At 39.8% G+C, this 17,063-nt stretch overlaps 1 protein-coding gene across 1 annotated transcript in view; it reads right to left on the bottom strand.

The window, feature by feature from the left end:
- The window catches only part of CDNF (cerebral dopamine neurotrophic factor), a 53,422-nt gene that overhangs the window by 20,191 nt on the left and 16,168 nt on the right, over positions 1–17,063 (bottom strand). Inside the window, exons 2-3 of the mRNA XM_073652357.1 lie at positions 7,914–8,041; positions 2,132–2,273 (exon numbers count right to left, since the gene is read on the bottom strand). Of these exons, the coding sequence (XP_073508458.1) occupies positions 2,132–2,273; positions 7,914–8,041 (270 nt within the window). The remainder of the gene's footprint in view (positions 1–2,131; positions 2,274–7,913; positions 8,042–17,063) is intronic.

The following is a 17,063-nucleotide window of genomic DNA, read 5'->3' as shown; positions in this document are numbered from 1 at the left end:
CAAGCTTTTTGGAGATTGAAATGTCATTCTCCAGCAGGACTTGGCACCTGTCCACATTGCCAAAAGTACCAATACCTGGTTTAAAAACAACAGTATCACTGTGCTTGATTGGCCAGCAAACTCGCCTGACCTTAACCCCATAGAGAATCTATGGGGTATTGTCAAGAGGAAGATGAGAGACACCAGACCCAACAATGTAGACAAGCTTAAGGCTGCTATCAATGCAACCTGGGCTTCCATAACACCTCAGCAGTGCCACAGGCTGATCGCCTCCATACCACACCGCATTGATGCAGTAATTGATGCAAAAGGAGCCCTGACCAAGTATTGAGTGCATTTACTGAACATACATTTCAGTAGGCCAACATTTCAGATTTTAAAAACAGTTTTCAAGCTGTTGTTATAAAGTATTCTAATTTACTGAGATAATGACTTTTGTATTTTCATTGGCTGTAAGCCATAATCATCAACATTAACAGAAATAAACACTTGAAATAGATCACTCTGTTTGTATTGACTCTATATAATATATGAGTTTCACTTTTTGTATTGAAGAACGAAAATAAATTAACTTTTTGATGATATTCTAATTTAGCGAAAAGCATCTGTATATTATGGTGTTCTGATGCAGCTGAGGTATGTTCTGCAGTGGCTGAAGTGTGTATTATGAGGTTTTACAGTGGCTGAACTATGTTTTGCAGCGGATAAGGTGTGTATTAAGTTGTTCTGCAGCAGCCGAGATGTGTATTATGCTGTTCTGCAGCAGCTGAGGTGTAAATGATGAGGTTCTGCAGCAGACGAGGTGTGTATTATGAGGATTTGTAACAGCTGAAGTGTCTAATATGAGGTTCTGCAGCATTTGAAGTGTCTAATATGAGGTTCTATAACAGCTGAGGTGTCTAATATGAGGTTCTGCAGCAGCTGTGGTATTATGAGCAGCGATAAGGTGTATTATGCAGCGCTGAGGTGCATATTATCAGGTTCTACAGCAGGTGAGTTGTGTATTTTGAGGTTCCGCAGCAGCTGAGATGTGTATAATAAAGTTCTGCAGCAGCTGAGGTGTCTAATATGAGGTCCAATAGCAACTGAGGTCGGTATTATGTTGTTCTGTAGTAGCTGAGGTGATTATAATGAGGTTCTGCAGCAGAGGTATATGTTGAGGTTCTGCAGAAGCTTAGGTGAAAGCCATGCTATCAGTTTAATGCAGCGTTAGCAACTGAGGTGTCTATTATGAATTTCTGCAGCTGAGGTGTGTATTATGAGGTTCTACAGCAGCTGAGGAGGGTATTATGAGGTTCTACAACAGCTGAGGAGGGTATTATGAGGTTCTGTAGCACCAGAGGTGAGTATTATGAGGTTCTGCAGTGACTGACTCAGGTTTGGCCCTGAGTACATGCAGAGCAGGGCACCAGCTACATTATGCATCATCTTGTATAGTAGAACGGTATATAGGGGATGCGGATCCCACCAACTGGGCCATGACATGCGCAACTCTCAGCCAAGAGATAGCAGAATTCCCATTCATGTGTATAGGAATTTATACCACCTCTCCACGAAAAGCAACAGTGCCTTATTCTCGATATACATGTGGGTCCCATCTGGAAGATCCACATATACTATCCATTATGTAATATCCATGGATACAGCATAAATACACAAGATAAAATACCCCAGTAAGGGTAAGTTCAGATGTTGTGGAATTAATGTGGATTTGAGGTGCAGATTCCTCACTACAAATTCAGAGGAGTTTATAGTACAATATATGTGAAGAAATCAATTTTTGTAGGATATAAAAAAAATAGATAAATAGGCTCATGTCCAAGTTTGTGTCCTAGGAATTTGGGTAAAAAAATCAATAGGGTGGGGGCACTAAGGGGCAGTTTTGCACAGGGCACTATTCAGGCTAAGGCCGGCCCTGGGTGTAATTGAGTTATGATAATGGACAACCTCTTTAATGTCAAATTGTGATCAAAATCTGGATCTAAGGCTGTTTAATGATTTCCATTGCAAATTCTTCTGCATTCTCCTCTATAATTTTGCAATAGTTTTAAATATTTGGTTTATAAATGTACCAACATGCATCTAGAGAGTGCTAAGTCACATTGCATTGAGTGCTTGACCTCATACATACCATATTTTAGTTCACAAATCTGAATGTCGATTTTCTTTAGCTTGTCACAAATTTTGCTTGTCGGAACATGGGCACTCATCGGACGAGTAACCTCACTGACAATTTTTGTAGCTGCATCGCTTGTGGCCCCTAAATAATAACACTTGAAAAAAAAACTTGTATTATTCACACAATTACTTATATTAAAAATATGTATATTATGAATTAATGCAAAATGACACGTAGGAACTTTTTAGAGTCAAACAACTCATCATCAAGCATATGTGCAATTATCTTTATATTCCTCACATAAGAGTAATACTTTCGAATAAGACATGGAAAGTGATGTCACATAATCTATTAAAAGTACCAAAGTTCAAGAACCGCAGCGTGAAGGCTTATACAGATAAAGGCGGCTCAACTGAGGCAATATATTGCACTAAATATAGAAACTAGACACTTTACAATGGGGCAATAAAAACAGTAAGCTATAAATGGAACATAATAAAGATACAAGTCTAATATTGCATTCATTTTACAAATAAGTTTATGTTCATTGTAATGTCTGGAACTGTTCTGAAAGATACAAAAATAATAAATATATTTAAAACATTTCTAATTAAATTTCATCTTGCATAATCAATTAAATTTATGATATACAGTGTGAAGGCTGTGTAAGGTTGTGAAGGTCTTGAGACAGCTCACTGGTTTTACCCTTCATGAGATGTTTCGTGTGGTGTGGCACCACCTTAGTAATTAGACACCTTTTTAGAGGCCAGTGTTCCCCACCTCCGGTCCTCAAGGACCACCAACAGGCCATGTTTTCGGGATTTCCTTAGTATTGCCCAGGTGACAATTGTATCCCCTCCACAGGCAATAATTCCATTACCTGTGCAATATTAAGGAAATCCGGAAAACCTGACCTGTTGGTGGCTCTTGAGGACCGGAGTTGGAGAACACTGTTATAGGCCATCAGTGGAACCAGCTGATATTATTTGTCACTAAGTGGCAGGATTGCTTTCTAATCACTGATAGATTTCAGCAGGTGTCATGACTTTCCATAGATTTTGCACCTCTCTTTCTTCGTGTGTTCAATACTTTTTCCCTGTGATTTCTCATTATTACACATAACTTAATTTATGGACATCTATGGTGATTTCTTTGTCTGTGTGGATTGGATGGGTTGTTACCGACATCGGGTGAGAATTTCATGTCAATAGCACCTTTAGAAATAGATTTATTTAGAAACAGGGTGACGTTTTCAATACTTATTTTACCCGCTGTAATATATAAGTTGCAATAGGACAAGATTACACACATTGAACTCAAACCAATTTTTACATAAGCCTGTAATTATCTCTCTAGTATAAGATATGGCACTAAAAGCTGTGCATTGAGATAAAACGTTCTGAAGAAATAATCTTTACTTTAAGTAACGAGTATGCAATTAACTACTTTAGGAACATTGGTCTCAGCAATGCAATAAAATACACATTATAAAAAATATTTGGTTGTTTCATTTTTTCAATAACTATTAACTGTCCACTTACAAAATAATGGAAAGCTATGGATATTGGAAGTCCTGAAATTCAAAACTAAGAAAACCAAAATATATAAATTTAAGTGGTCTTTACCATAAGAAGTAATGATGGCATATGGAGAGGATATATGATCGCTTTCTGATCAGTGAGATTAGGACTACAAGGACCCCTACCAATCCTCTGAGTGAATGGAGGCATGCTACATAATCGCTGATGCTCCTACACAGACTTTTAATAGACCACATTGCTTACAGCATAGAGAACTTCAACTCGGCCACATTTATTTTCTACTTCCTTCTAGTGATTGACAGGAGTTTTAGAGCTTGAACAGATTGTTAAGTAAAGGAATAACCATATAAAATTGCCAACAAGTTGCCTGCAAGTCACAGTTGCATTCGATTTGAATTGAAGTCTATGGCAAGAGAGTTGTGCATGACTGACAACAAGAGACAGAAGATCCATCACATTTGGAAACATTTGTGATTCTACGTTGTTGCAGCCTCGGAAGGTCGCCATGTGACAATATAGGAAATAATGAGATCTGATATCGCAATGCGAGAACGAAATTTCAATTTCGCTCAAAACATATATAATTGTTTAGTCCTACTCTCATATTTCTGGCAAGCTGCATGGTTACCATGATTAACCAAGACAATCATGTGCAGTCACAAATCAGACAGAGGAATTACTGGAAATAAAATAATGTGTGCCAGATTACTATATGCAGAAAAGGGAAAAATGATGTGCAAAGGCACTAGCACCCATATAATGCAACATACAATCTGAATACTAAAGAATATAAAACTTCATTACTTAATCACATAGAAATTAAAACACACACATTAAAACCAATTAAAAAGCAAAAACAAATAGGTTTGCAAAAAGACAGGATCTCCTCCATGCAATATATATGTGGATATCTACCTACAAATAAAAATATCAATATGTAAAGGGGTAGTATAATAAACAGCTAGATGACTAAGAAATGAGTAAAAAGACTCCAATCAGAATAATACCCAGAAAAGGACCGTAGATGAAATATATCAGTAATAACTGGGATAAAGCAAAAGAATAGCAGATAAAGGATAAATTCAAATAAATAGTATAAATAACAGATCATATGTAGGCGTGTGACATTTTGGTAATACCCACATATACAGTACAGACCAAAAGTTTGGACACACCTTCTCATTTAAAGATTTTTCTGTATTTTCATGACTATGAAAATTTTACATTCACACTGAAGGCATCAAAACTATGAATTAACACATGTGGAATTATATACTTAACAAAAAAGTGTGAAACAACTGAAAATATGTCTTATATTCTAGGTTCTTTATAGTAGCCACCTTTTGCTTTGATGACTGCTTTGCACACTCTTGGCATTCTCTTGATGAGCTTCAAGAGGTAGTCACCAGAAATGGTCTTCCAACAATCTTGAAGGAGTTCCCAGAGATGCTTAGCACTTATTGGACCTTTTGCCTTCACTCTGCGGTCCAGCTCACCCCAAACCATCTCGATTGGGCTCAGGTCTGGTGACTGTGGAGGCCAGGTCATCTGGCGTAGCACCCCATCACTCTCCTTCTTGGTCAAATAGCCCTTACACAGCCTGGAGGTGTGTTTGGGGTCATTGTCCTGTTGAAAAAGAAATGATGATCCAACTAAACGCAAACCGGATGGAATAGCATGCCGCTGCAAGATGCTGTGGTAGCCATGCTGGTTCAGTATGCCTTCAATTTTGAATAAATCCCCAACAGTGTCACCAGCAAAGCACCCCCACACCATCACACCTCCTCCTCCATGCTTCACGGTGGGAACCAGGCATGTAGAGTCCATCCGTTCACTTTTTCTGCGTCGCACAAAGACACGGTGGTTGGAACCAAAGATCTCAAATTTGGACTCATCAGACCAAAGCACAAATTTCCACTGGTCTAATGTCCATTCCTTGTGTTCTTTAGCCCAAACAAGTCTCTTCTGCTTGTTGCCTGTCCTTAGCAGTGGTTTCCTAGCAGCTATTTTACCATGAAGGCCTGCTGCACAAAGTCTCCTCTTAACAGTTGTTGTAGAGATGTGTCTGCTGCTAGAACTCTGTGTGGCATTGACCTGGTCTCTAATCTGAGCTTCTGTTAACCTGCGATTTCTGAGGCTGGTGACTCGGATAAACTTATCCTCAGAAGCAGAGGTGACTCTTGGTCTTTCTTCCCTGGGGCGGTCCTCATGTGAGCCAGTTTCTTTGTAGCGCTTGATGGTTTTTGCAACTGCATTTGGGGACACTTTCAAAGTTTTCCCAATTTTTCGCACTGACTGATCTTCATTTCTTAAAGTAATGATGGCCACGCATTTTTCTTTACTTAGCTGCTTTTTTCTTGCCATAATACAAATTCTAACAGTCTATTCAGTAGGACTATCAACTGTGTATCCACCAGACTTCTGCACAACACAACTGATGGTCCCAACCCCATTTATAAGGCAAGAAATCCCACTTATTAAACCTGACAGGGCACACCTGTGAAGTGAAAACCATTTCCGGTGACTACCTCTTGAAGCTTATCAAGAGAATGCCAAGAGTGTGCAAAGCAGTCATCAAAGCAAAAGGTGGCTACTTTAAAGGACCTAGAATATAAGACATATTTTCAGTTGTTTCACACTTTTTTGTTAAGTATATAATTCCACATGTGTTAATTCATAGTTCTGATGCCTTCAGTGTGAATGTACAATTTTCGTAGTCATGAAAATACAGAAAAATCTTTAAATGAGGTGTGTCCAAACTTTTGGTCTGTACTGTATGTAAAGGAAAAGGGAGAGGCTATGAACCCCATTTGTTTCGCCAACAGCCTGTGGCTTCTTCAGGTTCAGGTGCATAAAGTAATATAATTTGCCTGTGAGCGCAGATGTAAATGGTAATAAGCTAGGAGTAGGTGGCGAACAGCGGGTGCAGTTCGCCATGTAACGTCAGGCTATCCTTTATGGCATGTGTGTCAATATGGACCACCAAAAATAACCAATGGCAGCACCGGAAGTGATGTCAATTAACAAGGACAAGTATAATACAAGGGTGTAGCTGTACTAAAGCATGAATGGCATGTAATTTCACCAGAAATGACATATGTGTATCAACATGTCCACACAAGATATAGTCATGGCTTGCATGGTAGTGTGAAGTGCTACTTGTGAAAACAACATTCATCACATCCAGAAATGTCCACAAATGCTAAGAAATGGCGAGCAAGTCACAATGGAACACATCACCGAAAATGGTCATTACAAAAAATATATATAGAAGAGTCAGTGGATACAGTATGAAAGGCACAGAGCGCACATAGGGTAGGAATATACTACCAATTGTTCAAGAAGAATGGGCTGCTAAATAAGGAGCAAAATACAAAGATACCAAAAAAGGGTGGGGGGGGTATATAGTATAATACTGTATAGAAGAGCGTTATACCTGTTTAAGGTGCATAAATAAAAAAAAACATCAATCATATATATCAATGAAATTTTAATCCTATTTGCAAAAATATTTGTTTTTGCTGTTTAATTGTTAACGTGCTTGTGTTTTTTGTTCACTTTTTTAGATTTAATTTATTTATTTATTTTACTCACTTACATAGCACCATTAATTCCACAGCGCTTTACAGACATTATCATCACTGTCCCCATCGGGGCTCACAATCTAAGTCCCCTATCAGTATGTCTTTGGAGTGTGGGAGGAAACCGGAGAACCCGGAGGAAACCCACGCAAACACAGTATTCAGATTGTTTGATGTATTATTACTTGCTAGTGCCTTAGCACACCATTTTTCCTTTTTATAGATTATGCTTTTTGATGTACGGCCCAGCACCAAGTCATCTAGGCAGTGTCAGTCCACTTTTCTCTAGCTTACTATATGTGTCATCAATACATGAATTGAATGGTCTCTGGATTGTGGAAGATCTATTCTGTTGCATCCCGTGAAACAGATAATCCTTGAATGTTTTCATTGCAATTACTGACAATATTTGACTGAATAATGTTTATTGCTTTTATTAACCTATGAAAAATCTGCTTCCTTGTGTCATTATGACAACCCGTCCATTGTGACGCGATTGGACTTTCCATTCTTATAAAATAGTTAGTTTCCATTTCCCTATCTTTACAAGGCAGGGTACTAGTTTGCATATTCCATTGCTGATCAATGGGTTTTGTATGTGAATTTTGTCACTGGGCCAGGCATGCTTTGAACTCCAGCCTCTCAGATAGACGTGTTCATGCTGATTCTTACCAGGCGGTTTTCTTTTCCTGTAGAATCTCTGCATGTGTCGATTAATTCGCTCTCTATGGCAGCTGGAGTAAAGTCAATATTTCTTTCGAGCAAAGACTGGTAAAATCTGTGCAGATATTCTTTACAGACTGTGGTGAGAGATAAAAGAAATATATGCAATAATAGAAAATATCCAAAACATGCATTTTTTCCCTGTATCTTTCTTCATAAATTCATTTATTTTTCAAAATCTAAATTTTCAGCTGCTTTAGGGAAGCATCACACAGCAGAGTATCCAGACCCGTGTATGGACCACAATTCTTGGGAACCCCTGACCTGAGTTATTCTATATGCGGTTAGTCTGGGCAATTGTGGACCGTATACAGACTGTGAATCTAGGATGACCTTTCAGACAAACATGTTTTCGGTCGGTATGATGCCCGTGTGCCAAACAGACCAATGCAACTGGATAAGATAGCTAATATGTAGATTTTTACACATGGACCAATGATCTATATGTATAAAAACTACAGCACATACAATCCTGATCAGATTTTCCGATCAAACTCGCCCATTACACTTAATGGATGCATAAAAACACCAGATGAGAAACAGACACCATCTGAATGACATCCATTTTTAATGGATCCATTGGAATGATATCGGGTACTGTATTGGGCCTTTCATATTTTTTTATATGTGAATATATTAAAAGGATCATATGAATGTCAAAAACAGACATACAGATGGCATAAGATTATGAAAAACACCAAACGGAATATATACAGCATACAAAAAGCTTTGCCCATTTTTTTCTGGATGGACAAACTATTTTTCATACACTTGACGTAATGCAATGTACGCAATGTAATTTGGCCGGTAAGTAATAATATGGCAATAAACTGAGGCATGCAAAATGTACGAACCAAAGCACAAGCAGAATTTGAATTTATTCTTACAATGATTTAAAGGGGTCGTCCAGAATTAGTAAACGGATCTGCTATGGTTATCCATGAAGTTGGTTTTTTTTAAATAGGAAAATCCAAAGTCGTTTTGAAGAGAAATCCACATTAGAAATCCATGTGTTTTTTGTACCAGAATTCTAGTTCTGATGAGGTTTTCAAAGTGATTTCTGAAGTTTTTTTTTTTTCCCCCAACGCTTTTTTGCAGCCTTTTTCACTTCAATGTCAGGTTTTGTTTGAATTTTACAAGGAAGCTGCATCAAAGAAATGACATGTTTTTTTGTACTGTGCTTTTCAGAAACTAAAACCTTGCTCTATGATCAGCAATAGGATGTTGATTTTTTTCTGTGAATTCGAGGTGATTCACTTCAAAATCCATATAAAAAACTCTATGTGAACATACCCTTAGATGTTACACCGCCAGTGATGATAGAGTGTTTATTGTTAACCTTTTCGGCGAGTATTTTGCCTGTTTGTTAGGCAATCCCTGCATGTGTCACAGCTGTCTAACAGCCATGATACATGCAGCCGCGGGGACACTAACATCGATGCCGAGCACGCCGTAAATACTTGACGGGCACCCAAGCATGCTCGCCGAAAGGGTTAACAATACACGCTCGATCATCACTATACACCGCCATTTCCTCAGGATTCAAACAATTACTGTGGATCTGAATCTTCTAATCCCCGGTAATCCGCTTTTGTTGAGAGGGGAAAATTAGTGGGTCTGCTCATTTTTCATGAAATTGTATGGCCAATCATATAATACATAATCGATCTGGGTTGACTCGATTGTAAGACACTCTTTGCAGTTATTTTCTCATTTGATTCAAGGGGAAGGCGTGATATACTGCAATAATAGCAAAGAGATATTGGCACCACTCAATAAAGCAATGTGGGGGGGATCCAGCTAGCGTGTGAATAAGGGCGCAGTCAGGCGGCTATATAACACAGACGACGATTGCGTCGCAGGGCACGGACTGGCCGAGCATGATAGCTGTCACACATGGGTGAGGAGAGCCGATGGCCAGTCCGAGCATTATGATGTGATCATCGTCCGTTTTACATGGCCGTCCGACTGCGCCCTAAAGCTAATAAACAACAAAATACCAAAATCAGTCTATATATCAAAAATACCACCAGTGCATTATCAATACATCCTAAAGGGGTGAGAACTATACTACAAGAGATTAATCACGGTTAAAGAAAGCGATGGGAAAAAAATAACATGTCAGTGCAAAAAGCGCTCACTGAATAAGGGATATAGAACAAACAATTGTTGAAGGAAAAAAAGCACATCATGAGTAGAATACTGGGTACCCAATTTTTCAATGTATTGTCTTTGCGATGTGTGCAATTTGGTGTCATCAGTAAAGATGAGCGAACCTTCTCCAGCAAGTCTGTTTTAATGTTCAGAGTTCCGGAGTAAGTCCGTGAGAAAGGAGAGAGAAAGAGTAGGAGAGAGAGAGATGGAGAGAGAAAGAGTAGGAGTGAGAAAGGAGAGAGAAAGAGTAGGAGAGAGATGGAGAGAGAAAGAGTAGGAGTGAAAAATGAGAGAGAAAGAGTAGGAGAGAGAGAGATGGAGAGAGAAAGAGTAGGAGTGAGAGGGAGAGAGAAAGAGAATTTTCCAGTTCCAAAGTTCGGGCCCCCATTGTTTTCAATGGGTTTCGGGTTCAAGTTCGGGGAAAGTTCTGGTACCCAAACCGAATTTTGGACTCATCCCTAGTCTTTAGGCTTTTGTGTTTTAAGTCAGACATGATATGACATGCCGTTACTTTAATAGAGAGCTATGAGTATGTGTTTCATTTCAATAGATCTCATCAGTATATTTGAAAACACTTATTTCTGGTTTTATCTATATCAGCATCTGCAAGGAGTTTGTATGTTCTCCCCGTGTTTGTGTGGGTTTCCTCCCACACTCCAAAGAGATACTGATAGGGAATGTAGATTGTGAGCCCCATTGGGGACAGTGATGATGATGTCTGTAAAGCACTGCGGAATACGATGACCCTATATAAGTAAAATAAATAAATAAAAATATCTTTAGAATCTATAGAATATGCATTGGTTGTCGATGGAATAAAATGGCTTGGCAATTTGCTGCATTGAACCTAACTGGCACATCGTTATTGAAACCTATGCAGCAATGTGCAATGAGACATCTGCAGTGTAGTTGAGGCCAAAAGCTGGTGTCACCCGGCATGACGGATCTAACAATGTCAGAGCATGAAGTTTGTATACATGTGATCCTTGTGCTATGGAGAGTTTCCTGTGTAACATCATGTGTGCAGCTTTCCCACAGCTGTAAACTCGGCTTCACATGTGACCAGCAAACTATTTTCCAGTTCCCACTGTGTGTCACTGGATCATGCTGACAGATGTCCACAACCTTTTCACATGACAATGTGACATCACAGCAAAGATTTGTAATACACTTTCCTAGGAGCGTACGGGCTAATCAAAGATACAGCATAAGATGGCAGAGATCCATTATACAGATAAGAGCTGGCACAGAGTTTATCGTGGACATCTGCAGTGCTTCAGAGAAACATCCATTTTGCAAGATGCGAAAACCGAGTCACAAAAACTGGGCAGTGATTTACTATATATCCTTTGTAGTCTATTATTAGGATTGTGCAGTTTCTCAACTCACTGGCCTAAATGTTAGCTTTCCACTAAAGGAGATAAAAAATTCAAAAACATAGAAAAAAGGCAGCCGTACTTACCAACACAGGTCACACTATACTAATGCACTACAAGATGCAGCAGCCCCATGATAATAGCAGAGGCAACAAAGGTGCAAAATACTGATGAAACAACCACTCACTCACCTACCATCCATGGAGGGGGTGGTCACCTAGTATTAGAATTGCACACGGATAAGGCTGGTATAGGGCGCCAGTCACACAGATGTAGTGCGCTGTGTCTGGCTAACAGCCTGCTAGTGACGCCCATACTGTTAAATTAGGAGGGCTGCCCAGAACAGCACTATATAAATACACCCCACAGGTAGAGGTATCCTAGTTTACAAGGGCAACATTGCTGCATTCAAATGAAAAAATGTGTAGTAAAATATATATATATAATATACATTTGACCTCTTACAGTATTTTGATATATTTAAGATGGTCCATGGTGTCTGGTATGTGATAAATGGGCCCAAATCCATAGTATGAGAAACATCCCCAAACCATTATGCTTGCACCTCCATGTTTTACAGCTTTCACACTATACTGTGGCTTGAATTCAGTTTTTATGGGTCATCTCGCATATTTTCGGCGGCCTTTAGACCCAATAAGAACAATCTTGCTCTCATCTGTCCATAGAACGTTGTGCTACTTCTCTTTGGGCCCTTCATTGCGTTCTTTGGCAAACTGTAACCTTTTTAACAGTTCTTTTTTAAGCAATAGTACTTTACCAGGGTTTCATGCAAATAATTTGGCTTCAGTAGGCATCTTCTGATGGTTGCAGGGCTCACAGGTAATTGGAGATCTTTTTTGATATCCCTGGAGCTGGTCATTGGATGCTTCTTTTCCATTTTTGTGATTCTTTGATCGATACGGATGGTAGTATTTCTTTTTCTACCTTACCCCTTAGACCTCAGTCCAGAGCCTCTCATCTAGCCAAATCAGTTCTCATACTTTGCACTGACGAGGGCCAACAGCCCGAAACACCGTGTCTGCAAATTGAGATTCTGATTTGGCTTTTATCCTAAGTCATATTGCAAGACTTGTTAAAGGGTTGATTGTGACTTGTAGGATTGCTGCTTCCAATAGGTGGCGGTATAGAGTACAAGTCCTCTTTTTCTCTGAAGAGGCAATTTGCATTTTTCTACCTTGTGTTTCGGGTTTTGTTTTCCATTTTAAAGCATTGGAAATCTTTGTAGCCAACTATTTTCTGCGCTTTATTATATATTTATTGTTTATTTCCTCTCTCCAGTCAACTTCTTGATCAACGTTCTTTCTACTTCAGTACAATGTCTGGAATGACCCATTTTACTCACTGAGCAAGGGCTAAAAGCAGAGATACCATTTGCTGCCCTTCTTCTTTAAATAAGGGTCATGATTGACATCGGTTTCTTCACAGAATGAATGACCTCTCTAATTGAACTACGCACCGATATTAATTAGAACATACCCTTTTATTAAATGAGTAAATTACACCGAATTAGCAGTTTGCATGTCATTACTGATGATTGCCCATTACTTGCCTACACGTAGTCATACATTTTTTTCCATTGTGGTATAGCGATAAGCTCAACAATATTCGGAGGTAAAACATGGGATACGGTCTCTTTAAATTTTCGAGTTAGTTTATTTAGCAGTCGTAAACTACCCTGGAGTCCGTAAAGAAAACACAGCCCATTCGGCTAAAGAGACAAAACAAAATACAAAACTTGCAGCACAGTCCGTATCTCGGCCAAGGTCTGACCACTCAGAATTAGCAACACACAGGTTCAGCACAGCCTGTGCAAAATTTCCCCAGGTACTGAACACACCCGAGTGTCAGGGCTGGCTATTTAAAGCCCTGACACTCCCCTGATTGGAGGGATGGTAGATAACGTCCCTCCCTGCACTTCGTTATCCACTAAAAACATTCCCTTGCATATGTGGTTCTATTAACTCTCTCTGCACCTATTTGTGCAGGAGAACTTGCATGTTTTTACATCACTGAGGCTAAGGGTCCGTGCCCATGATGCGTTTTTCAAGCGTTTATGCTGCGGAGTTTTTGCTGCGTAAACGCTTGGGAAACGCTTGGTAATACTTCCCCCATGGTCCCCAATGAAATTCCGCAATTTCAATGCTCATGCTGCATAATTTTCATTATTACATTATTTGTGCGTTTACACATGCGGAATTGCCTTCTCAATGCATTAGAAAAATGCAAGGCAATTCTGCATGTGCAAAACGCTTCAAAAACGCGTGTCAAATTCCACACGAGTTTTCCCGGGCAAGGACATGCGGAAATTTTCCGCTTCATTTCTGTATCGTGGGCACATAGCCTTAGCCACACACAGGTTCAGAACAGCAGGTGCTAGCTCCTTCCTGGAGCAAAATTTCCACAGGTACTGAACACACCTGAATGTCAGGGCTGGCTAATTAAAGCCCAGACACTCCCCTGATTGGTGGATAGCGTCCCTCCCTACACTTCGTTATCCACTGAAAATATTCCCTTGTATATGTGGTTCTATTAACTCTGTCTACACCTACTTGTGCTGGAGAACTTGCATGTTTTCAGATAACTGAGGCTAAGAGTCTCAGCAACACATACAGTTGTGCTCAAAAGTTTACATACCCCGGTAGAAGTTTTCCTTTCTTGGCCTTGTTTCAGAGAATATAAATGATAACAAAAAAACTTTTTCTCTACTCATGGTTATTGGTTGGGTGAAGCCATTTATTGTCAAACTACTGGGTTTTCTCTTTTTAAATCTTAATGACAACCAAAAATATCCAAATGACCCTGATCAAAAGTTCTGATAACATGCACAGAATTTGACACAAATGAGTTTGAATGGCTACTAAAGGTAACATTCTCACCTGTGACCTGTTTGCTTGTAATCAGTGTGTGTGCATAAAAGCTGAGTGAGTTCGTTTCTGGGATCCAGACAGACTATTGTAACTTTCATCCAGCCACTGACGTTTCTGGATTGTGAGTCATGGGTAAAGCAAAAGAGTTGTCAACGGATCTACGGGAAAAGGGAGTTGAACTGTATAAGGCTGAGTTCACACGATGAGTTTTCATGCGTTTCCGCGGCGTTTTTGCAGTTGTGTAAACGCCGCGGAAACGCATGAAAAACGCGTGGTAGAAGGGCAGCAATGTTCCCCAATGGAAATCTGCATGTGCTGTGCCCATGATGCGGATTTTTCCGCAGCGTAAACGCTGCGGTCAAAAATCCGCAGCATGTCAATTAGTTTTGCGGAAACGCTGCTCTTTTGCTGCCATTGACTTGCATTAGACCGCATGGAATCCGCATCACTGTATATGTTGATGCGCTTTTCATGCGGTCTAATGTGCGGATGGTACCCGGGTGTGGATGAGAGAACTCTCATCCAGACCCAGGTACCATTAAAAAAAAAAGAATAAAATAAAAAATATATATATTCTCACCTTCTGACGGCCCGCGCTGCGTCCTGCCGGCTTCCCGGGCACTTCGCGGTTGAATGAAGAAGGACCTTCGCTGACGGCAGTCATGTGACGGGTCACGTGACGCTGACGTCGGAAGGTCCTAAAGTCTTCACTGCCGGCAGCCGGGACCGATGAAGCAGGACACCGGGGGCCATCAGAAGGTAAAGTATAGATTTATTTTTTATTTTTTGACATTCACACACTATATAAATCCATGCCGGTTGCATGGATTTATATAGTGTGAAGTTGACAAGCACTTTCCAAGTGATGCTAAAATCGCTTTGGAAGCGCTTGTCAACCCGCATGCGGAAATGAAAGTGAAGACCGCTTCATTTCCGCATGTCCCTGGCAGGAAACCGCATGTACAATCCGCATGCGTTTTTTCCTGCCAGAGAGATGCAGAAACGCTCAGGAAAAAATCCTGAGCATTTCTGCATCATGTGCACATACCCTAACACAGTTGACTGGAGAGAGGAGATAACACAGGGTATGTGAACTTTTGATCAGGGTCATTTGGATGTTTTTGGTTGTCATTAAGATTTAAAAAGAGAAAACACAGTAGTTTGAGAATAAATGGCTTCACCCAACCAATAACCATGAGTGGAGAAAAAAAATGTTTTTTTTTTGTTGTCATTCATATTCTCTGAAACAAGGCTAAGAAAGGAAAAATTCTGCCGGGGTATGTAAACTTTTGAGCACAACTGTACCTCCCTTCTGACACACTACCCGTGACTTTGTCACACCATGTCGTATGATCTTTTCTGCCAAACACAGTAATTAAAACACATTAGTGATGTTAGACTGCTATTATTTTGCACATAACTGTATCAGTGACTGACATCCTTCCCTTTCTGAGAGCGCATGCAGAGATAGATTTTAGTCCCTAATAGGACCATCCATTTGACTGAAAATCCCAGAAAGAGACTTAAATGAAAACTGGTTATACTGAATCTTTCTCCACACAAGTACCGTATGTCAGCAGTATCATCAATACAGGCACTGGTAAGGTGTGAGCAGTCATGTAACTGGTCCGCTCATCGTAATGAAGCAGTGGGGGAGGCATGTGTGTGCACGAGGAAGCATGCTACAATACAAAAACAGAGTTGAAGTACAAACTGGAAAGGATTGTTTCATTCTTATTTATGATAGCTCAACATCATTTTATGTAGAATAACTCTATACAATAAGTTCAGTAATGTTGTAAATGTATTATATTATATAACAGAGGTACAGCCCATTTTATAGTTTCAGTTACAGATCTAGTCTGAAACGGCCGTTCTTGGTCCTAGGTATCCTCTACACCAGGGGTCTCAAACTCAGCCGGGTAAATGGACTGCACATAGAAAAAAATTGATTATGAAGGGCCACGTTGTGTGCGGGAGATTACAATTTCAGGGATACCATTATTTCTCTATATAACTCTTTATCATCATCATTTTCTTTGGCGTGTTTTTTTATTCTATTTAATGGTGTTTATCATATGGGTTATGGTACAGGTCATCTCTTTTACTTAAATTTTTACATAAAACAGCATTTTTAGTGGACAAATATTATTCCATTATTTTTTCATTCTTTATTTTACTTTTCTTTTTAAATGTTTTCCCTTTTTTGACCCCCAATCGGCCCCATACAGTAAAATATTTTTACAATTAGCCCCATATAGTAATTCTGGCCCGCATCCTGTAATAATGTCTCCATTCCTGTGATAATGTCCCCAGTCCTGTACTAATGATGTCCCCTGCCCTGTAATAATGTCAGAGTGACTGCAGACTTATCACTTTAGACCGGACAACCCCTTTAAGAGAACACCGACCTCTTCCTCCTGCACAGCAAAGGCGGCATTTAGCAATCTTGCAGGATTGGCCACGCTGGTCTCTGCACCGCAATACATTTCAATTGAATGTGCGTCCAAGGATGCATATTCAGTTAAAAAGAAGCGGTGAAGTCGGTGACCCCTGGCTCGCTGGACGTGATTGTCTCAGGGTCCCAGGGCCGCATAATGGAGCCTCGAGGGACGCATACAGCCCGCGTGTTTAAAGACCCCTGCTTTACACATTGGAAAAAAATACAAAAAAATGACGAA

The sequence above is a fragment of the Phyllobates terribilis genome, unplaced genomic scaffold (genome assembly GCF_046119375.1).
Source record: "Phyllobates terribilis strain yellow unplaced genomic scaffold, ASM4611937v1 Scaffold_11__3_contigs__length_659146591, whole genome shotgun sequence".
NCBI classification, from domain to species: Eukaryota; Metazoa; Chordata; class Amphibia; order Anura; family Dendrobatidae; genus Phyllobates; species Phyllobates terribilis.
The sequence above is the reverse complement of the archived record's forward strand: the minus strand, read 5'-3'. Positions and strand labels throughout refer to the sequence as shown.